This window comes from Symphodus melops (assembly GCF_947650265.1).
Source record: "Symphodus melops genome assembly, chromosome: 9".
NCBI lineage: Eukaryota > Metazoa > Chordata > Actinopteri > Labriformes > Labridae > Symphodus > Symphodus melops.
In genome coordinates, this window is record NC_136699.1 from 14,431,801 (window position 1) to 14,457,270 (window position 25,470).

At 40.2% G+C, this 25,470-nt stretch overlaps 4 protein-coding genes across 6 annotated transcripts in view; 2 read left to right on the forward strand and 2 right to left on the reverse strand.

The window, feature by feature from the left end:
- The window catches only part of LOC306828978 (uncharacterized protein), a 35,797-nt gene extending 26,877 nt beyond the window's left edge, over positions 1-8,920 (forward strand). Inside the window, exon 12 of the mRNA XM_079351733.1 lies at positions 8,839-8,920. Coding sequence (XP_079207859.1) covers positions 8,839-8,905 — 67 coding nt within the window. The 3' untranslated portion in view covers positions 8,906-8,920. The remainder of the gene's footprint in view (positions 1-8,838) is intronic.
- LOC306829299 (high-affinity choline transporter 1-like) lies at positions 175-6,806 on the forward strand. Of its 3 annotated transcripts, XM_079352293.1 has the most exons (9): positions 175-429; positions 709-873; positions 2,050-2,163; positions 2,468-2,623; positions 3,600-3,748; positions 4,005-4,148; positions 4,646-4,799; positions 4,869-5,086; positions 6,056-6,806. In XM_079352293.1, exons 2-9 carry the CDS (start codon positions 720-722, stop codon positions 6,593-6,595), a joined length of 1,629 nt encoding a protein of 542 aa, XP_079208419.1. In that variant the 5' UTR covers positions 175-429; positions 709-719; the 3' UTR covers positions 6,596-6,806. The 3 variants fall into 3 exon arrangements, with proteins under 3 accessions (XP_079208419.1, XP_079208417.1, XP_079208418.1); XM_079352291.1 differs by having other exon boundaries at positions 175-873; XM_079352292.1 differs by having other exon boundaries at positions 175-873; positions 4,670-4,799.
- Positions 8,921-10,883: 1,963 nt separating the features above from the next.
- Positions 10,884-18,834, reverse strand: tcirg1b (T cell immune regulator 1, ATPase H+ transporting V0 subunit a3b). The gene is made up of 21 exons (XM_079351671.1): positions 18,451-18,834; positions 17,418-17,539; positions 16,914-16,992; positions 16,658-16,806; positions 16,451-16,546; positions 16,162-16,226; positions 15,965-16,091; positions 15,796-15,878; positions 15,594-15,687; positions 15,256-15,468; positions 15,022-15,172; positions 14,743-14,882; positions 14,363-14,520; positions 14,167-14,257; positions 13,940-14,058; positions 13,644-13,857; positions 12,828-12,938; positions 12,639-12,725; positions 12,417-12,537; positions 12,072-12,243; positions 10,884-11,721 (listed from the first exon to the last, which is right to left on the reverse strand). The coding sequence occupies exons 2-21, from the start codon at positions 17,532-17,534 to the stop codon at positions 11,628-11,630; spliced, it is 2,481 nt and encodes an 826-aa protein (XP_079207797.1). The 5' UTR covers positions 17,535-17,539; positions 18,451-18,834; the 3' UTR covers positions 10,884-11,627.
- A 521-nt stretch (positions 18,835-19,355) lies between these two features.
- On the reverse strand, positions 19,356-25,289 carry prpf19 (pre-mRNA processing factor 19). The gene is given in 24 exon segments (XM_079351672.1): positions 19,356-20,171; positions 20,282-20,387; positions 20,952-21,034; positions 21,635-21,703; positions 21,706-21,771; positions 21,774-21,798; positions 21,800-21,807; positions 21,894-21,917; positions 21,920-21,962; positions 22,072-22,227; positions 22,374-22,483; positions 22,581-22,622; positions 22,625-22,655; positions 22,784-22,855; positions 22,978-23,021; positions 23,130-23,196; positions 23,293-23,351; positions 23,354-23,365; positions 23,456-23,467; positions 23,470-23,524; positions 23,527-23,598; positions 23,967-24,043; positions 24,676-24,825; positions 25,017-25,289. Coding segments are annotated over 24 exon segments (1,500 nt in total). The 5' UTR covers positions 25,036-25,289; the 3' UTR covers positions 19,356-20,073.
- Between the last annotated feature and the right edge of the window lie 181 nt (positions 25,290-25,470).

Consider the following 25,470-nt stretch of genomic DNA (forward strand, 5'->3'; position numbering starts at 1 on the left):
AAAAGGTAAACCACGCCTCCTAAGTTTCTGTCCATTCCTTGCTCTGAGCATGTTCTCAAATCACTCCAATAAACTAAGACTCCTTACTAGGATTTTTTTAAGCTCCTGCAATGTCATGTTTGGGGTTTCCACGTACAGTTTTGTTGTGTTTGTTTCCCTGTCTGTCAGCTCCCTTCCCTCACTAATCATTAGGTTCAGCTGCGATCACAGGTGTTTCCACTCTGATCAACTGGCAGATTATTGTTTCATCCCCATGGGTTGTGTCAGCTCTCGCTCTTCTAGTTATCTTGGATACTTGTGTTTATTCGTGCTTGTTAACCTCTCGTGTTTTCTCCCTCTCTGTAGTTCCCGTCCTTCGTGCGACTCCGTCTTCCCCGTGTCGTCTTGTGTGTCCGATCTGGCTCCTCGTCACGCGTGTTTGTGTTTAAGGTTTTTAGGGTTCACTAGAGTCACATTTATTATCGTGTTGCACAATTATTTCACCCCGAGTCACGTTTCTAATAAATTGTTAATTTGTAAACGTCAAACTGTCTCTGAGTCGTGCGCTTGGTTCTAAAGATTTTCTGGAGCACAACATGTAAATTAGAAGTATCTTCCCATATATGGAATCCTGTCCTTCTTGTTCAGAGCTCGTTTAGACAGGCACAATAGAACTCTTATCATTCAGTCTGTCAGTCTGTCTGTGCACGATGGGCCTCAACGTTCCAGGGCTGGTGGTAATGGTGCTCTTCTACCTGCTGGTACTGGGCACTGGAATCTGGGCCTCCATGAAGTCCAAACGGCTGCAGGACAGCACTCAGGCCGACCAGACAGAAATTACAATTTTGGGGAACCGAGGGATCAGCATGGTGGTGGGAGTCTTTACCATGACAGGTTAGTGCATAGTATATATGGGATTAAGTAGAAAAAGAAAAAATAATTACTTTGAGTATGTAGGTTTTTCAAAATGAGCACCATATAGGCCTATAGGTAAACTTTTAAATTCCATCCATAGGCTATGTACAACTCTGCACATGTGCAACCTCTGACAGAAAGCTGTTAACCTGTGTGACATTGTTTTCAAAGTAGCCTAAATAATCTCAGTATTTATATAATCACAACTAGGCAATACTAGGCCTATCAGTTTTTAGCACTTCTTCACTCATGGGTGATGTAATTTAAACCGTATTTTTGTATAAATAAAGGATGCTGTCTCAAAATGGGAAAAAAAAGGCTACAAGCCTGCAAACAATCATCGTTATGATTTCAGCGCTAAACCAACAAATTAACATATAAATACACCTCACCCAGTTGTTGATTTTCCTTTTTTATAATTTTTTTGGTTGCTATTCAAATCTCAATTCATACAGGACCAATTAAACCGGACCTCGCCTCCATTGTGTCCTGTCACAGCTTCCTATAAACATAAAACATCAGCGGCTGTTTTTTTTGTAGTTTCTTCTAAAGCATGCAATTGGCCATACATTTAATACAGCCAGACTCAATAAACATTAAACCAACATTTACATATCGATGATAACACGTTAAGTTACTGTTGATGTTTATGTCATATGAATTTAGCAATGCCACGCTGATGTTGAAAATATGCTGATTTATAGTTAAGCAGTTGATGAGGACTTCATTGATAAAAGCGGAATGACTTTCCATTGGACAGGATTGCTTTTGAAATGTTAAAACGGCTTTTTCGTCTTTTTTCATGTGTACTGTGAATTTGAAGAGGAATGTATTGAAAGCCATTGTTTAAATTGTAGCCATACCTTTTTACTGAGTCATACCATTAATCATTTGGGCCGCATGTATAAGCATATTGAATCTCTATTGGATCTTTTAGAATTGGACACATTTTAAAAATCATGTTGCACTGCTTTGGTTTTATATTATGGAATTACAAATGTTACCTAAAAGTATATGTGTTAAATGGGGACAGGTAAATGCATACATTTGCTTAACAAACTTTATGCCACCCTTCCAGTTGGGCAACCACATAAAAAAAAAAAAAAGGTGTGGACTAGCCTGTGCGTGTTAGTAATAAACGTATACTTTCCATAGCAACATTTGTCGGTGGGGGCTACATCGTTGGTCTAACAGAGGCAGTATATACTCCAACCATGGGACTGACCTGGGCTGTGATGCCAGCAACAGCAGCCATGTCTTTCATTGTTGGTAAGATGATAATACAGTACATGTTTCTTATTAGTAACATCTCAGTGAGGTTTATAAATAGAACTGGCTTATGAAGTAAAATTTGTACTTCATTGTAGGATTACTTGATTGTATAGGGCATACGTTTCTATATACAGGGTGCAGGACATTAATAAACTAAAGACTATACATTGTAAAAGTAATATACAACATAATACTTTGTGAATCAGTTGTGAGTTAAACAATATTGAAGCAGTGCTAAACGATAGCGTTGAAAAGCAGACAAAATGCAATTACTAATCTGTTTCCCTTTTTGATCATTAAGGTGGGCTGTTTTTTGCTAAACCAATGAGGGAAAGAAGATATGTGACAATGATGGATCCATTTCAGATTAAGTATGGAAATGTAATCAGTGGAATTCTGTCCATAGCGCTGCTAATATCTGATATACTCTGGGTTACAGGAACTCTTATTGGCCTGGGTAAGTGATACACTCATGCCAATCATTTCTACTTTTCACCCTTTACTTAATTACTTACTTTCTGTGAGTAACATAAAAAAAATACCACGAGAATTGGAAAGACTTCAGAATTTAAAGTTTCTCTAATAATCTTTGTGCATTTCTTCTCCACAAATTCAGTTTCATGTAGCTTAATGTAAGTTTGATGTAATACAATTGTTTTTGAAAAGCAATATTTTTTGAAAGTTGCATAAAGCCCCTTTAAAGCAACATTTACACCTTACAGTGTTAATATAGGGTAAACCTCAAGACTCTGTGAAAGAGTGAATATCTAACACTACATTGCAGTGTTGAGAAAAAGTTACACTAGTGTTAACTGGTGTTACGTTTTAACTCCAAAAAGAGTCAATAGTGACATCTAGTGTTAAGGTGTCATTTCTCCAAAAAGAGTTCAATTAACACCTGTGGACCCATATATTCATTTCAGAAGTGTTCATATTTACTCCGGTAGAGGTCATTTGAGTCAGCTGATTTACAGTCAAAGAAATAGAATCAAAAGTAATACACATTGTGAACCTGTCACATGACAATCTGTCCAACATAATACATTAGGAGAGACTTAAAAGTTCCTTTTACAAATCAAACCTTCTTGAGCTGCCTCAATTCATTAAAATATTTGGCTGGTGCATTTTTAGTGTAATTACCTATGGTTTTATGCACTGAAGCACAAGGCTATAACTCTGGCTCTCTGAGCAGCATGTACAAAAGCTTATTTCATGACCCTGTACTGTTATAAAATCTAGCTGATCTCCCAGCTTCTTACCATGTAAAGTTTCAGGAGATGCTGTCAAAGCTTGTGGTGTACTGCAGTAAATGCGAGCAAGCATTTGGTGCCAGTTAATCAAAGACCTGCTACAACTGTCTGTATATGAAAGTGCACATCTCCCCTAATGACTGCCAGCCCCTTTTATTTTTTTTTATTTTTTTTTAATTATAGGTGCCACAATGAGTGTAATCCTGGATTTGTCCTACTCACTGTGCATTTGGATCTCTGCTGCAGTAGCCATCGTATACACACTGCTGGGGGGCCTGTACTCTGTAGCCTACACTGACGTTATACAACTGACTCTCATGTTCTTTAGCTTGGTGAGTTTCTAACTAACATGGATAACCTGGTCCCCAAAACCTGAAAACATTTCTCAGCATATCACAACCTGTTTGGTATTTCACATGGAGTGACACTTTGAGGGACAAAATGTGATTGTTATATCATGCTTTTATATCTTGCTTATTGCACCAACAATCCAAAATGAAGTGACAGATACCAAAAGTCTATAATACAACCTGAATTAATTACATGGATTTGTGTTTGCTACGCTAAAGTTAGTGTTTTGTTCTGCAGTGGTTATGTGTCCCCTTCATCCTGATGAACCCCCATTCAGCTGATATAACCAGGACTGCTTTCAACTTTACCTACCAGGCCCCTTGGGTTGGTTCACTGGATAAAGATAGCATGTGGAGGTGGATGGATAATTTCTTAATATTGGTGAGGACTACTGTATATTCAGTCATTTGTCCAACTGCATTGTTTTAAACATTTTGTTATCAATGACTAATATGTAAGATATCTAACAAATTAAATTAATGACCCAAAATACCTTACTAATTAGATAATCTAAGGTAAAAAAAGAAAGAAAAGAAAAGTGAAGCTGAAATATTAGGTGCTCCACCTAAGGAACTGCTACGGTATAATCTCAGCCTCCTCCACGTTAACTAAAGGGACATGGGTGGACTGTGAAATGGAATTACATTTAAATTGAAATGTTCTGTCTTTAGTCTATAGGTATTTGTTATCATATCATCATTCATGCCAGATTACTCACTTCTCCAACAAGTGTATAGAATTAACTTTAAAAAATTGAATTTGTTATGCTAAAAATTGGGAATTGCGCAGATTCTGACCTCTCTGTTGACAAATTCCGGTCGATTCAAAAGAAATGTGTTTTTGTCCTTACTAAGGCACTGTTTTCTTTATTGTGTAAGTCTCTTGGTAACCTGGGATATCAGGACTTTCATCAGAGGACCCTGTCAGCCTCCTCATCAACCACAGCCAGGATCACATGCTTCATTGCCGCTCCACTTGTCCTAATACTTGGAGTCCCTTCTCTGTTGATCGGAGCAGTGGCAGCATCAACAGGTACAGTGAAACTGTTCATCAACAAAGACTGAGAAGACAATGCTTATTAATGTCACTTATTTTCCTCAGACTGGAACATGACAATGTATGGCTCCCCATCCCCATACGAGCGTGGAGAGGCAGGACTGATTCTGCCTATTGCTCTTCAGAACCTCAGTCCACCCTACATCTCGATCATTGGGATTGGAGCCATAGCTGCTGCGGTGATGTCATCGACAGACTCTGCTTTATTGTCAGCCAGTTCTATCTTTGCATCAAACATCTATAAAAACATCTTGAGAACCAAGGTATGAGAACACATGAACAAAGGAATAGTAATAATAACTTTATTTATACAGCACCTTTCAAGAGCAGAGTCACAAAGTGCTTTACAAATGGGTTAAAAATATCAATCTAATGCAAGTCTAAAAAGTTCTTAAGTTTCTTTTTAGAAGAATCAACATTGCCCACAAATCTTAGTCCCAGAGGCAGTGCATTCGAAAGTATTGGCGCTACAACCTGAAAAGCACAGTCTCCCTTGTTCTTCAGTCTGGTGTGAGGGACTACCAGCAAGCCATGATCAGAAGACCTATGAGTGTTATGTGTATAATGCTAAAAAAAAAGCTCTGTAATGTAGGCCAGTGTCTGTCTATGCAGGAATTTGAATCTGGAATTGTATTTTAAAAATAAGGAAAAGCAAGTGTAAATAAAACAGAATTGGAGTGATGTGACCTCTTGGAGGACCTGGCTAATAGCCTGGCTGCAGCATGTTGTGATAATTGTAAATGGTTAAGAGATGATTTGTTATGAAAGGTGAAAAGTGAGTAACTGTTATCCAAATGAGAAGAAATGAAGGTATGCATAATTGCCTCCATTGGAATTGTAGAAACAATGGGCTTGGAAATATTTCTTTGCTGATAAATACAAGAAAGAATTAAACAATTAATATGGTGGTCAATGCACAGAGATTGACCAAAAGAAACGCGTAGGTTGTGCAGAACAGGCTTGACAAACATATTGGGAAACAAGTGTTTCAATAACACTGGGCACAATGTCACATATAAGGACTTCTCTTTTAATGGCACTAAGGCAGTTCAGTAGAGTTGACAGAAATTACTGTGTAGAGTAAATTAAATATGTAATTGAATGTTATCTGTACAACAGTGCTATGAAAGATCTTTAAAGCTGTTTTATTATGTGACCAAGTAGAAGCAGGTATAAGATGAATCGACTTGTTTTTTCCTCATCAGCTCCCTCAGTCTTTTTTGTTCCTGCAGGCGTCAGACAGGGAGCTCCAGTGGGTGATTCGCATCCTTGTGGTGTTAACGGGCTTGGCTGGCACATCTCTCACTTTCTTACAGAACAGCATTATGGTTATGTGGATCCTGGCCTCAGACATAACCTACACTGTAATGTTCCCTCAACTCATCTGTGTCCTCTTTGTCAACATATGTAATGGCTATGGCTCCATTATGGGCTTGTTAATTGGATTGTTTTTTAGAGCTCTCAGCGGGGAGCCATCCATTGAGTTGCCTGCTGTTCTCCATTTCCCAGGTTGTGTCCTGGAGGACGGCAAATATGTCCAGTGTGCTCCTGTTCGAACTATCTGCATGCTATCTTCCATCTTTGCCACTGTATTGTTCTCCTACCTTGTCTCAGAACTCTTCAACAGAGGACTCCTTCCTGAGAAGTGGGATATATATAAAGTGAAAATACAAAAAACAAGGCCAAATCTAATGGCATTGAATGGCAGCAAAAGAATAGAAAACCCTGATGATCAGAATGTCAATGATTCGATGTTAGAAGAGATAAATTAGCAAAACTGAATAAAATACTGAATCATAAAATATTCTAGGTCATGACATGGTGTAAAACTTAATCAGAAGAGTGCTAGTTAGAGTTAACTATTACAGCACATTTTATGCACTCTTTCTGAAATGATTCATTTTCCTTTCTATTTTGGAAGAATGTTTTGACTCCTGAATGTTTTTAGTAAATAAAGCTGTTTGTCTTTCTTTTTCATTGTAATTACAATCAGAATACATTTACTTATTGTGCTCTTTAGACCTACCTCCCTCACTTCTGTAATGCAACCTTTGAACACATAGATATATCCGAATCAGCTTTATTGGTTTAACTGTTTGAAAAGGAGCACCGATTAATGGCAAAAGTGCCAGAACCTGATCTCTCAAACTGAACTCACGGTGTTCTGCATGTCAGTCGTAAAGAGTTTTCATTTTTGACTGGGCTGTCTGCAGTTTTTCTTTAGCTGATTGGTTAGCTCTGTATAGCCTTTCTCTGAAACCATTTACATAATCAAATAAGTTTTTGGAGGGCTCCTGAGCTTGCCAGTCTCTTTTCAGGGAGGCTAGCGGGCCACGTATAGTGTAACTATAAACCAGGTCGTTTGGACTAAACCCCCAGGCTCTACTGAGACACCTCTCTGGCAGCCAACATGAGCCAGGGTTCGCTCTCCTCCCAGTCACTGTCTAACTGTGTACAGTAAGCGCAAAGAAGACACTTCCTTGACTTTGAACATGGTACGCACTTGACTGTTTATGAAAAATGTTCATCTGTTTCATTACCTCCCTGAACACTTTTGAGCAGAAGTTGGAACTCTGGTCAAATTGTACTATTTTAGAGATACCAAACAGACTGTGTTAAAAGTTTTAAGATGTAAAACAATCTGCAGAACGTCCTTTCCCACAAAACAATCCTGGTGAGAAACCCACTTTCTCAGCAAGATGCCACTTCTGAGCAAAGGTAGGTAGGCAGGCAGGCAGGCAGGCAGGTAGGTTGGTGTTATTGGTGTAGTTGTAGCAAGACTTTGTCATATAGACCACAAGAGGACAGGGTACATTGTGTGTACATTGTATATTGCCTTTAATGCTGGAAGCAGTTCATCTTTGATTATTTAAACAGATCAACACAATAAAGATCTGTTACGCTCAAAAGCTGGAGTTCAGCTCTCGTGCTGTGGTAAAAAACCCAGGTGCATGCTAGTCCTCCACGGTATTACCCAAAATATATTCTAAATAAATAAAATGTGTAAAATAATTAAATAACACCACTCAACTACTAGTGAAGTAAATCCCCAAACCTAATTGTAACAAAAATTAAATTGTTCCAACACTCCAGCCCCTAATTGTATCACATATCACAATTATGTTATCTTAAAAGGAGCTATTCCTGCCAACTAAACTAGAAATCTTCTATGCAATACATCACACAATGGAAATAAATTGTTTTCTTGGTGATCCTGCAACAAAACAAGTTAGAGAGAGACTTAGTCCATGAAGCTCGACAGCTGCTTCCTGCAGTAGAAGGAGCTTCTTCACCGGCCTTTCCAGAATGCTGGTTCTTGTTTGATTTTGCACAGAGCGTACCAAGCCCTTTCCAACTCAGAAATCCATCTCTTCCAAAAAAGTTCAGCTATGAACTGTATTTGCTTCCACCTTTTCCTGACATACAGATCACCTTTGTCAAACAGACCTGGTGGCATGATTTTTCTTTTCTGAATCAAATGAGGACTCCAATGAGAGTGTTTGTAAGATCATGTACCTGTAAGAGTACTCTGTATCTGGCTGTTCATATATACTCTTCTTAAATCACTGAACCCTCCCATGCTTACTGTGTCAAATCACAAGCTTAAAGGGATACTTCACCCATTTACATGAAGCTGTGTATCATTAGAAACATGGTAGTAGTGTTGAATGGTCGTGAATCCAGCAAAAAGCGTCATATTGCATCACATGAAGAAAACTTCCAGGCAAAGAAAAACATATTTTTCTCATCTCAGGGCAAAATGAGGGCTGGATTGACGACCATTCAACGCTACTACCATGTTTCTAATGATACAAAGCTTCATGCAAATAGGTGAAGTATCCCTTTAAAGGTGAGGGAGGCAGTGTAACATAATCTGGACAGTCCACACAGGGCAAGCCGACATAATTTGGGAGTGTTTTAGCTTTCATATGAGGCATTTCTAAAACCAATTAATTAATTAAAAGTCAGGTTATACGCTGTTGTTTCAACAAAATGGCAAGACTTTTGTCAGGGACTGTACAGGGGAAGCAGAAGTTAACTTTAGTAACGAAGCAACAATGAGCGCTGCTGAGAAGCGCTGAACCTGAGGTAGGGGGCGTGGTCCGAGGACTCAGGTCTTTAGTCTTAAAAGACAGTTCAAGCTCTCCTAAAAATGCATGAAAACCCCCTTTTTGTCTCATTGTTTAAATTGTCCTTCTTTTCTCCTGTAATATTTATTATCTTCCAGGCGGATACGTCTGCATGTCGAGGGTGGACCTAAAGACAGAGCTGGGAGAAGATTACAAGTCGTCGATGAAGCGAGAGCTACAGATGATGGAGGAGGAGGTACTGTGGACTCTTGTGGCTTCCAAAAAGATCAACAACTACATGAGAGATGTGTTTCATGAAGAAGAAGATTTAGAGAAGTACCTGGTTGGAGCCATGTATCTTTACAGAAAGTCACTGCAGTAGAGTTTAACTGCAGGTTCAGACTTTGAATCGAGTTCACCTGTAAGGTTACAAACATGTAAACACGGCAAATAAACAACATACACAACAATTTGTTCATAATGTTCTTTAAAAGAACATTTCAAAGATAACAAATGATGACTAATTGTTCAAGTCTTTGTGAAACAAATGAATGAAGCAGCTTGTTTAAAAACTGGTGACACTTTGTGTGATTTGTTAGATATAATTAAACACATCACGTCTATCCTGTAAATGTCTCTCTGAGGAGGCACTCACAAGTCGTCCCATACTGCGCTCAAACATGATTGCCCCCCTTCCCATTCCTTTGATGGCCTGCACTCCCACTTCTCCAGGACTAACCAGGCCTGAGCATGATTACCTGGTACATTACGTCATAATACAGCACCAACATTAGCATGCTAGCAACAATACAGCACAGATGGTTGAAGCTCAAGCAAAGGACTCTGTGTGAACACGAGGGGAGAGTTGTTGGAGGAGTGTCCAAACAGCAGTTTGTTTTTGTTTGATGCTGGGCTCAAGGGCGACATCTACTGGATCCACAAGTTGCTCATTCCCCCTTTAGCCCTGTTTTGACCAAAGGTCCCGAGAACTAAAAGGTTCAGGGACTCTTCAACAGGGGCACTGCTTGCAATCAACTGCTTGGGGCCCCAGGCCAGTTGGGGGCCTCCAACAACAGACAAACCACAGCACTAGCCTCAAAAATGTGCACATTTTGCATTGGCAGTAGGAAACCTCACAAATGGTGCCCCAGCTAAAAAGCAATCACTCTCAATGGCCTGCTAAATCATAGCTGGAAAATAATTATGGATGCTGGTTGGAGGGGCCCATAATAAATGTTTTCCTAGACTTGGGCCCCAACAGGTCAGAGAAACGCCCTTGCTCTTCAAGGAACTAGAAGGTTTCTGTGGTCCATAGTTGTCTATGTATGCAAATCAGACTTCATTGATCAGCAATGGACAAGTCAAGGGTTTAAGGGAGGTGCTAGAAGAATTCATAAAGGCATTGGTTGTTGTTTTGACAATCTGACCGCATTTCCACTCTGCAGCATAATAATGCAACGGAGGTGGAAGTTGCCGTGGTGAAACTACTTTTTTCAAAAAATTGACTACAGCTCATCTTAAACTCTTCCCCGTGTCTTCTTACCAATAAAATCGTATTAATCATTTTACATCAGCAGCATAACGTTCTTAGTAATGTTATTCATCCACCATCCTGCAGGCATCAGACAGGGAGCTCCAGTGGGTGATCAGCATCACTGTGGTGTTGGCGGGCTTGACTGCTACATTGCTCACTTTCTTATGGAACAGCATGAGGGTTTTGTGGATCCTGGGCTCAGGCATAGCATACCCTAGGATGTTCCCATAACTCATCTGTGGTCTTTACTTTAACAGCTGTGATGCAGTTTATTTTTGATATGTCTTTATGCTCAACTGAATTTACTGTTTGAATGCTACACTTGTAATGAGCTTTTTATGTAGTTTTACTGGTCGTACTGTTGCTTGACTTCATGATTATAATACATGTGCCATCGTAAATCAAACACTTCACACAATAAAAAGCTTGAAACAGGTAAAATGAATCAAAATTAGATTACACAAGAGAAATCATATTTAATTTTAAGATGAGATTTGTTCAATTTTTACAGTGCAAACGGTCAGACTCAAATGGATACATTTCTCAGTGGCATGATGACAATGGATGTTTGATCTGTCCGATGTATCCAAGCGCTCAGTTCAAGTAAGGCACATGACAAACTTTTAATCACCAATAAAATACCTGTTGTGTTTGGAAGACAAGACAATGAAAGAAAAAGTTTCTTTGGCTTATGAAGATCAGTCAGATTTTTCCCTGCCATCATTAAAAACAATCTCATGGACTGGCTTGTTAAAGCGCAGTACACCAAGTTCAACGTTCTTACATTCCCTTAGACTGCACAACACATGCATTCATTGATGTACTTTCCCTTTTCATAATAGACTCCTTCAAAATAGGTTGATAAGGCAAAAAGTAAATTAACTATTTTTTGGGGTACAAAATGCGATTAAAAAGTAGTATATTTCAATAAGTGAAATCAATCAATCAATTAGTAAAGGGCCACAAAAAGTGTATTTGTTCAGTTCATACTATGCAATTGTAATGCATTATTTGGGGACATATTCTAATTCTACCAATGCAAAAATAAAAATCAATATCATGATGCTCTTTGTTCAAGTGAATGAAACCATTTCATAGCCCAATAGAGGACAACTGTTAATACAGACAGTCAATCTGATGTGTGCAGTTGATTATATACATGGGTTAACATAACCATTGGCCAAGTGAACATTGTGCCGATCACACGGGAGGAGACGCATTGATGAGGGATGAGAAACAGAAAGGGCTCAGCTTGTAGCCCGATCCGCTGTAGAACTTGTTCTGAAACTCCACCCTGTAACAGAGAAAGGCAAAGTCAACATCCACATCTTTAAGTTTCCATTAATCACCCTGTCCTGCTGTCATGATAAACACCATTTTAACAAAATGTCATCCCATAAATGAAATAGTAATTAAAAAAGTGTGTGAAGTTGTGCAAATATGCATGTGCATCTTTTCTACAACTATACAATGCCGACGTCTTGAAAGCTCATATTCTCATAACAGACAAACTAACCCCCCTTAGACTTGAAGAAGCTGCCCAATGCATTATATTAAAACTTTAAAAGTGAAATTGTCAAGCAGTTAAAAATTCTTAAATATATATTTTTTTCCACGTTGTCTCTTCCTCCTTTCCATTCTTACCAGTGTAGACGGAGCGCATGCAGAAAAGCTGATAGTCCCTCCATTACCAGCAAAATGGAAACAGTCAACATAGCAAAGAAGGCAAAAACCACAAAGAGGACAACGGATCCAACGTAGCCCTCCCACTTCAGAGCAATACGCATCACCATCACCCACAAAACCTCCGACAGTTCTGTGGAGACATACATGAGTAACTGTCAAACAGCCATCAGTGCAGGGAAAAAAAATTATCATGTGTGTATGAATAACTGGCAAAAAGCAGAACACACTGAGTCGAGTTTATCCGAGTGTATCATGTGAGCATCACGGTGCGTTTAGTGTTTAGGTGTGTTGGCATGTACTAACGTGCGTGAGCCAAACTAAGAGCCCAGAGTCGGAGGTAAGAGGCCGTGTTGGAGATGCAGCCCAGGCAGTACTCTATGGTGTGGATCGCCTGATGCATGTACACATCTGCGGCATCGAACTCCTACAGAATAAACAATGAAAACACATCAGCCACAGCTGGAAATGATTTTTCTTTAGTCTTTTTTTTTAGTTTGAATTAAGGCACTTCGGTTTCTCTCCTACCTCTTGTTCAGCTGCCGCGCCCTCTACCTCCCCCTGACGAGTGTTTATGGAGACATCGCCAGCCATGAGTGGACGTCTGTCTTCCTCCTGTTGTTGCAGGGAAGGGGGACATAAGAAATACGTCCAACTTAAAAAAAAAAAAAAAAATTAAATATATTGTTAAAGGAGTTCTGTGAAAAACAAACTTACCGTCTGTCTTCGTCTTCTCTTGAATGTGATGTATTCACATGTGGGTTTCCCAAACAGTAGAACCGGGACAGAACACAAAGCCAGCAATACCAGGGCCTTCTGAACCACAATCTACACATGGAGGAGGAGGAGGAGGAGGAGGAGGAGGAGAAACAGGATCAGCTGTAATCTTTTTAGGCAACACATGCTGACTTAAACGAAACAGCAGTCATTTTCAAGTACTGCAAATAGCAAACTCTTAAACTTCTGATGCCCATTTTCAAAGCGCACAACAGATACAAGAGTGTTTTACCAAGATATGTCTCAGATTTTTAGATGATTTAGTTCATACTTTATAAAGACAATATGAGTATTAGCTAGCAGAAACAGGAAACTATCTTAAGTTTGATATTACTCACAGGAAGCAGTTCCCTTATTAATGCTCACCTTCAACATTGATTATTTTAAGAATATTCTTTTGGGTTGTTTGTGGGGTTTTTTAGGAAGCTTTTAAATCTCAGGTTTGAGAGATATCTGCCAAAGAGCATTTCATTCATGGGCCATATTTTAAGAAAATAAACCCCCCAGAGAACAGACTACATGTTCACTTTACATGAGCCATTGTTCAAAGGTTCAGACCATACTAACAAAATAAAATAGTGGTTTCTCAAAATGTTATAAAAAGGAAGAAACAATAAAAGTACTATGGCAGACTGAATAAGAAGGATGTCATACAAAGTACAAGAGAATTTACCAACAATAAAAAAATAAATAAAAAAGAAAGAAAGAAAGAAAGATGGTGTATGTCCTTTTAAGGAAGATGAGCGAGTCACTCACCTGTCCCGTGTAGAGTTTGGGGTTTTCAGGGTTGTCTGTGAAGAGGAACATGTCTATGAAGTGGATCAGTATACTGGGGGCAATTTTGGACTGGGCAGGAGTGTAGGCAATCCATTTGAAGACCACCATGAAGACCAGGTAGCCAAACAGACAGACCATAAAGAAGAGCTCAGGGATGAGCACAAAGAAGACACTGCTTAACTGGCCAAAGTGCCTGGAGGAAACCCAGAACATGCAGATTGTCAGACTGTCATGTAAAGAAAGAGATCAACAACACCAAAAAGAGGATGACTTACCAGTAGTTGAAGAATGACAAGCAGACTCCAAAAGTCATGTGAATGACACCAACCACGACTGACATCTTCATCTTATACGAGTTAAGGAAAGTTAGTTTGTTGTTGGCCATCCCCCAGACCTGAGACGAGAAAAACACAAAACACTTCAGATAACTGCAAAAAAAAAGATCAACGGATGGAAAGAAATGGAGACGAGAGGGAAGTTTTAATGATATGACTGGCCATACCGGGTCAATGCCAAATGGATATGGGCTGGAAAAAACACCTGGCACAACAGGATCCATGGACAGGTACTGGTTCTCTGCCAAGACTGTTGCACTAGAAATGTGGCAAAGAAATAAAACAGAAGAGGTAAGATGGGCAAGAAAAAAAAAAGAAAGTGTGTGAGGTGATTTGAGAGTCTTTTCAAAAAGATATGCTCACTTCCATATGTTCTTCTCAAACATGGGGCCTACGTGCCACGCTGAGCTGAAGGTGCTGAGGCCCCTGCTGAAGCACTCGTTGTATATGGCCCCAGTGTAGATCGAAAAAAGACCCATCAGCAGAATCAGATACCGTCCTCCAAACATCATCCTCCAGATCTTAACACACAACGATTTTGTTTCTTTATTCAATAGATCAAAGTCATCCTTCCAGCTTTTTGTTACCAACACATCTAAGCCAACATAGGGCACCAAACCATATCCTCCACAGTGTTCCTACAAGTGCCTGATTACATAATGAAAAAAACCCAAAACACATTAACTGCCAACTGGAACATGTAGATTGTTTTAATCTCTCTGAGCAAATTCCCTTTCAATGACCTCATTGGTGTTGTTCTTCAGTTTGGGGTCCTTCTCCTCGAGGACCATCCAGAGGGCAGCCAGAGTCATCAGCAAACCATGACCCACATCCCCGAACATCACCGCAAACAGGAAAGGGAACGTAATTATGGTGTACACGGCTGCAAAAAAAAAAAAAAAAAAAAAAAAAGAGAGAGAGAGAAACGACGTTACTTGAAAAGACAAAAAGGAAAAGCCTGGATGTGTCATTTTTCTTTCAGGACTTAATGAAGAAACTCTTTAAGTGGAGTGCCAAAGTACCTGGATTGACTTCACGGTAGCTGGCCACTCCATAAGCATCAACTATGTTTTGGAAACCGGCTGTGAAAGAGTTCAGAGGGAACAGGGTTGGTGGAGGGGTGGAGGTCGGTAGACGATTGTAGAAAGAGTCCACCCCACTGCCACTCTTCCTCTGAGGATGGAGAAGGTTGAGGGAAAATTAAGCGGTAAACTACCTGGAGTTATTTTACATCTACATCTCTGTTTCTGTCTTACCCCTCCTTCTCTTAGAGCACTTTGCAGTTCAGGCAGTTTGGCAATGGGACACCAGGCCTCAGCGATCAGGCATTTGTCAGTGACTGAGGGGCTGCAGAGATTCAGCACCATCTGAACAGCTTTACATTTCTGCACTCGCACCTTCCACTGAGGCAGCACAGCCACTGCCCGCATCAGCAGCTGCTGCAGGAAGGACTCAGTCTGTGACAAGACCTAAAGAACAAGGAAGTGAGATAAAAAGGCACAGGCTATGCGTTTCCTCTCAAATGTATTTTTATGCTCATAAGAATTTTCAGGTGTGATTGTGGGATGGTTTCGTCAACATGGACCACACTCACTGATCTGATATCTTCAATTCTGCCGTCAAGCCCCTGAAGAATTTTCTCTCTGTCTGCAGGGTTCTCAGGGTAGATAAATGTCTGTGTGCGGAAGCTGTGGCAAAAAAACACACAAAAGGATATTCAACAAGTTCAATAAAATGCTGCAGTTCGGAAACATACGATTAGAATAAAGATGAAACCGATGCAACAGTTTACCCACCAATCACAAATCTTTTTTACTTTCTGTCCAATTTGATCTCCCCAAAAGGAAATGAGGAAAACTGTCCACTGCACCATGTCCCCCTGCAAAAGAAGAAACGGACAAATCCTGAGTGACTATGAATGTAAATATCTAACATTAATATCCGGGTCTGTCTCCCAGCTCTTACCGTGTCGGGATGCTCGAGTCGATCCTCCATCTCTCTGAAATCCACAATGATGTAACCACGGCACGCCCGCCATAACAACCGTTCAAACGAGGGCACCTTCCAAGGATGGACCACTCCTGCCACAAAACTGAGAGCCAGTAGATAAAGAGTAGATAAATATGGAACAAGAGGTGGAAATGTTGTGAAGTGAGATTTACCTGAGGTGGACATCTTGGCGATTATCAAACAGGCCGTGGCTTTCCAGTACAGGCGGTGGTGGTGCCTGAGTGAGGAGGACAAAGTAGGACATCATGTGTTTTTAATTGAATTTTCTCTCTACAGCTCTATTGTTAAAGAGTATTTATTCAGGAATTGTGTGCTATGCACTGTTTTACTCTATGTTTCCATTCTGTCGTGTTATGCAGCCGCCTGTACGTCCAAGGCAAATTTTCTTTGGGCCTAAATAAAGTAATCTTGAATCTTGAAACAAATGTATCTTGTAATCACCTGTGAGGCTGTTAAAGAGTGTGTTTTGGTCAGAACTCCTCGGTATTGACAGAGCTGGGTCATCTGAGCTCGCAGGCTGTCTCTGTTCCTTGACACCTGTAGTCACACACACACACACACACATAACTTCTTTTTGTATGGTACTATCGAGACAACAAATGTTCTTTATTTCAAAACCACATCCATGTTGATGTCTTAAGCTCTCACCTCTTTAAGCTCTCTGGACAGCCGCTCGCACTCTTCTTCTATGGTGATGAGCTCACGCGGCTGAGGGGCCAAAGGTGTCGGGCACGGAGGAGGGAGGGGGCCCTTCAATGGTGGAGACAGGGAGCGATTGATCTCCTGCTCCAGGAAAGCTGAAGGCAGAAAAGAAGATCAGAAAGGGCAAAAAGAAAATCGGATCAAAATGAATAATAGAGAACTGAATGCAAAGGCAGGTGGGGAGAAATGAGTCACTGCTTACTGAAGGTTTTCTCAAGTTCCTCGCATCGTCTGACCTCGCCGACAAACTTCCTCTGAAAGGCGTTCACGTTTGGATTTAACTACAATGTGACAAGAGAGGAAGTAGGAAGAGAGCAGCTGAGTTATTCATGATCATCTGATGATTGTGTTTGATGGAAAATGTAGCTATGGCTCAGAGACACTCCAAACAAATGTTGACACATTTTAGAAGAAGAGGATCTTATGAGGCATGTTCAGTGCAAAATTAAAGACAATCACAGTAAGGTCTGAACAAATCAATTTCGGGGCGTAAATGTTGTCAGACACAGACACATTATCCTTTGTTTATGTCAACACACATGAAAACAGTCTCTTTTTTTGTATATGCATTAATATGAGAAAAATAGTTAAACATTAAAAAAAACATTATCACCACACATCAGCTGAACAATTCAAACTGCAATCAGAGTTTTTTCCACCACAAGATCATGAACCAACCACTGAAGAAAACGTTTCAATTCCTCACATCTCTGAACTCGACCAGGCCCAATTCTCCCAACTCGCTGACACAATTGTAGGCCGAGCCGGACTGAAGGAAGAGCTGCACCAGGCACACCTCCTCACTGCGAAACATGGAGCCCATAGTGGCTACAGTGGGAAGAGGAGAGAGACAGCAGGCTGTTATAGCAATAACTAACTCTCTTTAGAGAAGCTGATTAATAGAAACTGAAAAAGGGGGAAGCATCAAGTTCTGGATGACCAGGTGGGATTTCCAGTCTTGCAAAGACATGTTTCTGCCGTATCACAACGACACAGATGTTCAGCTGTGAGCAGAATTTAAACATTTAGAAAAGTAGTGCAATAAGTATAACTATTCAATCATCCCAGTTTCAACTTTCCTGTTTGTTCACTGCTTTGATACAACAGCTCTGCAGTTCATTCTACCTTTATCAAGGTCATATTATTTAGGGGGTTTATTTAATTTGGGGAACATTTTGAAGGCTGCAGTATGTGGTGGTGTTGATTACCACTGCGTTATATTTAGACTCATCGTATGGGAAATCTAAAACTACAACTCCCAAGATGACCCAGACTTGAATAAACACCTTTCCAACACAACAACAATAACTTAACATCTCTCTCATGCGGTGGAGGAGGAAATGTTTTACTGGCACCACCACAGGTAGGTATGCACAAAAACTAACTGGGTCATGAGTTTACTTTTTCAAACAGGCAGTTAAGAAATCGTTCAACAATTCACATTTCATTTATAGTTGAAGCAACAACTCCATAAACTAGTGTTTTATATCTTCTGACTGTCAGGAGCTCTGAAAACAAAATGAACAGAAATGAGGTTAAGTTTCGTTTTGAGTCGCACTTCATGCTGAGGAAACAGGGCTCCATATTGGCAAACAAACAGTAGTTTAGGTTAAATTGTGGACAAGGATTATCTCGACTTGTACTAAAGTATGACAACAAGGTAAATGAAGTGTCAGGACAATAGAGGTCCGTCCACAGCGGGCAGAGTAGTAGACATCACAATGACTCGAAACACTCACATTTCTCAACCGTCTGCCTCCCTGATTCCACCGGACTCCAAAATGAGCTCTCCTGGGTTCTGCAGCCGTATCGACGGTCAGCCCGGTTACTGTTAACCGGGATAAAACCAGACGTGTTTATGAGAAGTTCAACTGCTCGGCTCGCACTTCCCGTTTGAGTCACGTTGTTGGACCCTCACGTGACGGTTGACGTACGTCTCTCATTTGGCCACGAGAGGTCCAGAGTATCAAAGAGCTAAATGGCGGAGAAAACATAAAACAAGCTGCTTTTATAAAACGCTTAACATCAGCTGAATGTTATAGAATACACACGCATTCATTGTATATGTAAATGTACTTGGCAATAAAAACCGATTCTGTATCTTCTTCCATGGAAACGTAATACATATCATGTGTAGTAGGTTTATTCGCTGAACAGAAGTTGCTAGGCGACAACATAATGAATTTATGAAAGGCATGACTTTCATTTAACTCTAACGAGAACAGTGATCATGTCTGGTCCTCCTGTCTGTACACAGTGTAAACATGTTGGACCACACTGCACACATGAACAGCAGAGACTTTAGCCTATAATGATTATAAAATCTATTATTTTAACCTTTGATTGTCAGGAGCAGATCATAAAATAGTCTATGATTTAAAGAAAACTTCATCAAAATGCATCAAAAACTATGTTAAACTGTCTCAAAACATTTTTTTCTACAAAAAGAAAAGGTTAACACTTCTTTTCATTAACTCGTCAGTTTCTGTTTATGTAAATTATTTGTATTAGTTCAAAATATCCACAACTGTATCGTTCTTGACATAAGATTCAGAACAAACTTCTCTTCAGCAGCTGCATATTCAGTTTGCACTGCAGCTTCAATCTAAAACTTTCAGACTCAGAAAACTCAGGGACCAAACAATGGAAATACAAAAGATATTTTATTGTAAAATGTTAGAGTTGCAAGGGTAAAATGGCAAGAAAAGTAAAATATACAAATGGGGAAGAAAAAAAAAAAAAAAAAAACTTAAAACAGAACTAATGAAAAGAACAAAATAGCGAGGAGCTCATTGGAGGATACATCTTGCGCAGAGGAACATGAATCTCAAATCTCTTTTCTAAGCTGTACTGTTCACTACAACACGTTTTGTTCACCTTAACCTAAAGATACTGTAATGAAGCTGATCTACATTTAGAAGCATACAGATTGTGGTCACAGCAGGCGTTTCAAACAGTTTACAACTTCTACACTTTGGAGTTGTTCAACTTGAGAACCCTTCCTCACCACAAAGAAAGAAAATACTACAGTAAAGTCATACTGGTGGCAAGTCAGACAGTACAATTAAATTGGCTTTTGTATCTCATTTCACATCATGTACATATTAGACAAACTGCCAACAAACATTGAAGTCTAATCATGCTGCCATGGTTTTATATAGCAGATCATTTATGGGATCTTTTACCTGGACACAAGGACAAACGCACCAATGAAGAAAAGTAATCAGGAATTTTTTTCAACTTATTTTTTCTATAAAAATCACAGGTCAATGTCCAAGAGAGCAACTGTTCAAACATAGATCGGTCTCATTCAATCACACTCTCCGTTATCTTCTGCCATCCACTCTAAATTTACCCAATTTCTACAAACTATAAAATTTGAGACTTCGGTCCATTCCTGCAGAGGACAGGAACTGAGCATTATCTCCAAAGGCCACTCCAGTCACCACCCCAGTATGGTCTAAAATCGAAAAGAAAAAGGCATGGTTAAAGATGAAAGTCAACACCACACAATATACAAACTGGATTAACAAACTAGAGAGATTTAAGAGGCCTTTCCCCTCTGTGTACCTGTGAAATTAAGGACCTCAGACCACTGCTTGCAGATGTAGACACGGATATCAGAGCCTCCTACAGCCAGATAAGTACCGCTCTGGTCAAATACAAGGGACTTCACCTGAAACAGAATAACAAACATAAAAGTGAAAAAATCTGCAAATGTTCCCAATATTGTCAGTGCTCTTATTTAAAGACAATTTTAATCAAATCAAGTAAATGTTTTTTTAAAGCAAAATTCTGCTGTAGAAAGATTAATCAGACTCCTGCTTTAAGTCACATACTACGTGATGTGAAACATGTTTATAAGCTGCCTTCCTGATGTAATGCTAAATACCACTTCATGTCTTATGCATTCAAGCTTACCCAGAGCGTGGCTTTCTTACCTCAGCATGTGAACAGGAAGTATTAGGGAAAGGAGTCTGGTTCTATATTTATTTATTCATCAACAGATAGATCTTGTTTGTTTAATCTTCAAAGTAAGATAAGTAAGTAGTAAGTAAGTAAGACATCAAGACCTGCTTATGTAACTGTACAAAGGCATCAAACAGTCTCTCTGCTATGAAAAGGAAATTGTGTGCATGCTCCAGTTTCAGAATCTGTTTATTACAGTACCAACAGCAACATTATTTCCATAAATGTCTGCACTACTCCTTTCACAGGGAGAAGTGGCCCTTTGTTTTACCTCGTAGTTGTTGTCCAGAGTGATGGTCTTGAAGTTTTTCAGTTTCCTTAGATCCCACAGTTTCACAGAGCTATCTTGGGCACCTGGAGCACAAACATGGAGATGGATTTTAAAATATTAAATGAACATATTGTATATATTCAGTTTAGTTCCCTCTAGTGTAAAAACAAGAGCTTAAAGGCAGGGTAGGTCATTTTCAAAAACTAGCATGTTTTGAAAGTATCATCCTCTCTGTTCTCCGTATTCACCCCCTCTGTGCTCCCCAAAAGTCCCGCCCCTAACTTAAAAGGCACTAACGCCATTGGTCCAGAAGCAGATTTCAGCTCATGTTTTGAGTGTGGGCTGATGCATGCATGGGTTAGAGAGCTTGATTGGTTTTATAGTGCAACGAGTGCCATTTCTTTTATTAAAGCACATAAATTATTATATAAAGTCAGGACCTAAAGACAATGAAAAACCCAAATCTTAAAAATTGTATCTGGGAGAAAATTACCTACCCTGCCTCTGAAGGTAAATGTGAATTTCAAGAAATTATAAGTGGTACAGATAAGATAACATGAGAGAAACTTGTCAAAACAGTTGTAGTAAAATGATTTGATTAAGTAAATAGACTTCAGAAAGAAGTGATGATCTCAGTCACACACGTTTAAAAGAATAGCACTAAAAAAAAAAGTATCTCTCACCTGTGGCCAGGTAGTAACCATTCTCAGAGAATGCAATGGAGGTGACCGGACCCGAGTGACCCGGGAAGTGGCTACGTTGGTGCGCTCCTTCAGATCCCAGATCTTGATTTGGGAATCGGCCGTACCAGTGCCGAAATGAGACCATCGGGATGGAACTGAGCGCAGAGTGAGAGCTGTGTGGGGGGGGGGCGGAGTTATTATTACCAGGAAAAGAGGATTCTTCAGACTGCAAACAGCACATCAACATTAAGTAACTCACCACAGCCAGCACTTTCGTCAGTACTTTAGTCAGGACTCTACCAGTCTGGATATCAGAAAAGGCCCAGTACTGCAGAGAAGTGAACATTTGGAAAAAGTTAATGATTAATCTGCAAATAGGGATAAGATCACTTGTACTTGGCAAGAGTTTGTTGGGATTTATCATGCTGCTCACACACCTGATCCTCAGAGGAGCTGAGCAGGTAGTCGCCAGTAGCATGAAGGGAGAGTCCTGTGACGCCTCCCTCATGGGCACGGACCACCTGCACACAGTTGCCCCCGGTGACGGACCACACACGGATGGTGTTGTCTGGTGATGCAGAGAAGACCACGGACTAGAGAGGGAGCAAGGGGAAACCAAAAACAGGTCAGTCACAGCATATCCTGTGAATGCTCTGCTCTCTCTGGAGAGCAGAAACGGTCATGCACTGCAGATATGTTTGACGCGTTGACATCGGACACAACGAAAAGCGAAAGTTACCTGGGATGGATGGTAAATGACAGAGGTGACTTTCTTGGTGTGACCCTTAAGGGTAGCAACAATCTGCTCCTCGTTCTTGTCAAACACCACCACATTCTTGTCAGCTCCACCTGAGGATAATAAAAGAGTTCATAACTAATCTTAAACCAACTCACGAACCTTTAGGAAACTGAAAATTGACCTAAGCATCGAATAAAAATAATATACCTGTAAGAACTTTGCTGGTGTCTGAGGGACACAGGTCCAGACCAGAATACCAGGAACACTGGCACTATGAAGACCCTGAAAGCAACAAAGAGACCACGTTGACAATCATGACACAAGAAGCTCTCCTCTCTTCTAACTGTGTGATTTGAATAACAAAAAAAAAAAAAAAGAGTTTGAACATCAGAAAGAGATTCTCTACTCACAGCATGTGAAGCCACTTGGCGGTATTTGCTGAGATCTTCAGCTCTAACCAGCTCCTCTGGGACCGTTTTCCTCTCTGGAGGAACACAGTAAACGTTTAGGAAATATGACAGTAGACTGCAGGGTGCAACATTTAAAGAGAGAGCATTGAAATATTTTAGTCGAAATGTTTGTAATGAAGCGAGTTACAATCACATACCTTCTTTCTTTCTGTTGTGAGGATGGCAGCTTTGTCTTGAGCTGCATACAGGAAAATGACATTTTATATAACAATGTTTAATGTTGAGAAGGAACAGAACGCTGACAGCCATTTAATGATGCGAATGGGGGGAAGAAAAAAAAACGTACCTTTCTGGATAATCTCAGGGTTCATTCCCACCTGTTCACTAATCTCCATAGGCTCTCCACCAGCACCCTGTGATACAGAAAGGTTTGATGATGGATTGGAAAAAGTTCATGAAGAGCATTTTTGTCCAGGATCTAATTGACCAAAGTTAAGTCAACCACTCACTGCTGCAGCTGGCTGAGAGGCAGGGACTGCCTGAGGAGCAACCAATCCAGCTTGAGGTTCAGTGTGGCAAGGGCTTTAAATGACAAGAAGGGATGGTATTAAAAACATGACCTCACACAATGCAATGCTGCGATGTAGGAAACAAGAGCTGCTGCAAAGCTACCTTCTCTCGCGCAGTGACCTCCTTTGTCAGTCGAGCGATGACTCTGCAGGCGGCGTCGTGTTGGGTAGAGGGGCGTGTGACAGCTCCTGGCGAGTCGTCTGCAGCTGCTGCCGCAAAGTGAAGCTGTGAAGCATAACAGCATCCTAAAGCAGAAAAAGAAGATGAAAACAGGATGATGGAACTCTTCTCATTATTGTAAACATAACTCACAAGAACAATAATAAACTATTATGAGCTCATTTCCAATCATTGGCTGTCCTCATTAAATCAACCTGAGCGACAGCCATTCATTGTGTGTGTACTGTATATGAAGGTAACAGAGCGATGGCAGGTTATCTACTGCACTGTGATCAACTTAATGAACTGTCATTCTAAATATGCTGCAGGTAAGTTTTACTGTCAACAGGGTTTAAACTTAAATAGTATATTACAAACACTGGGTAACACGCACCGGACAGTTTGTTGTGTATTAAAGTGAAGCACTGGGTTTCGGCGTTAAAACAGGACTTACCCACTCATCTTGAAGTGACTTGAGAATGGCAGGAATGCTTGTTGCTGACGGAGCCTTGGGTCTGATAGGATGGGACACTGAACAAAAAAAAACCAGAGAAGTTACACTTGTTTAAATGAAAGCATTTTCTTGTGAGGACTCAACAGGCAGTGCCTACAAAGTGCCCGTTACAAGTCCTGTTATACATCACTTAAGGTGATATGTTAGATTATTGGTAATACTGTAATCACAATAATAAGAGGTCATTCATTTCTGATAACTAATTCATGTTTGAAGCAACATCTGCATCATATAGCCGTGCTCTCCGATCAGGTGTGGAGAATAAGTTGCTTTTTATCTTGTCTGGAGATTTAAGTGTTTTAGATCACGCAAGCAATTAAACCAAGTGTTGAAGTTTCTATGACGGTATATGTAAATGTAAGATAACTATGATAGTCATGAACATAGGTGCAATTTAAAGCACAGCTGTCCAAACACTGGCTCATTTATGATAGCTTCTATCAGGATACATAATACTAGATGATTAAAATGGATGCCTTCCCATCAATAAATAAAAAACATCACCATGGTGAAGCTTTCAATAGGTGTAATAAATAAAATAACCACTCATCTTTGTAGATATTTCTTGCAGGACTGACTCTTCCTTTTAAAAACGTGTTAGGTTTCCAAACAGACTGATGCATGTCGATGAGATGAGACACTCTCTCACCTTTGATATCTACCAGTTGTTCCTCAGACAGAGGCTGTCCGTTCATCGGGTCTGTCCCATTCTCTGCGATGTACTTCTCGATCAGCCGGCGCTCAAACACCTGGCTGGACACCGGAGAGACGCACGGGTGCTCCGGCACCTCGTTGGAAACTGAGTAAAACACATGTATAAATTAATATCTACTTGATAGCAAAAACAAAAAATACAACTACACAAGGAAACTAGAACTATGAATGAGAGGAAGGCGGCACTGCATGGCCGCTAAAGTTAGCTAAATTAGCTAGTAGCATTAGCGCGGAAGCTAACCTACCCGTAATATGAATGAATTTAACTTCACTTACTGGCACAAAACAAGGACATCTTCCCGAAGCAGTCCTAGTCCAATTTCTGCTGTAGATGGACTGAACCTCGTCTTGTACTTTGATAGTTATTATCGCTGATGTTCACGTAACTTATGTTTGACTCAGGTTAGTAACACGCTGTCCTTTCATTGCCGCTACAAACGGAGCTTATTCCTCTTCTTGTTCGGTCTCTGAGGAGCAACAAAGGGCTCGCGTGGGCTCCAGCGCCCCCTTCTGACGGAAAAGCTCAACTTCACCATAAACCCCCCCGTCTGCAGAGCTGGAGGCCGCAGTTTACCGTCAAATGAGATATTAAAATAAAATAATTTATTCGAAGGAATTAGTTATTCAAAGCTAAGTGAATTGTAAAATATTTATTGTAAATGGTTTTGATGTATAAGCAGTAGTGTAGTGTATTTTTTAAAGCGACCAGCAGTTGAAATACTGCCTGTTA

Excerpts from the sequence above, each read along its gene's own strand:
- LOC306829299 (XM_079352291.1), top strand. The coding sequence starts at position 690 with ATGGGCCTCAACGTTCCAGGGCTGGTGGTAATGGTGCTCTTCTACCTG. Across the intron at positions 874-2,049 it reads GGGAGTCTTTACCATGACAG|CAACATTTGTCGGTGGGGGC; the intron begins GTTAGTGCATAG and ends TACTTTCCATAG. Across the intron at positions 2,624-3,599 it reads AGGAACTCTTATTGGCCTGG|GTGCCACAATGAGTGTAATC; the intron begins GTAAGTGATACA and ends TTTTAATTATAG.
- tcirg1b (XM_079351671.1), bottom strand. The coding sequence starts at position 17,534 with ATGGGCTCCATGTTTCGCAGTGAGGAGGTGTGCCTGGTGCAGCTCTTC. Across the intron at positions 15,879-15,964 it reads GACTCGAGCATCCCGACACG|GGGGACATGGTGCAGTGGAC; the intron begins GTAAGAGCTGGG and ends CTTCTTTTGCAG. Across the intron at positions 12,726-12,827 it reads AGAGAAGACGAAGACAGACG|GAGGAAGACAGACGTCCACT; the intron begins GTAAGTTTGTTT and ends CTGCAACAACAG.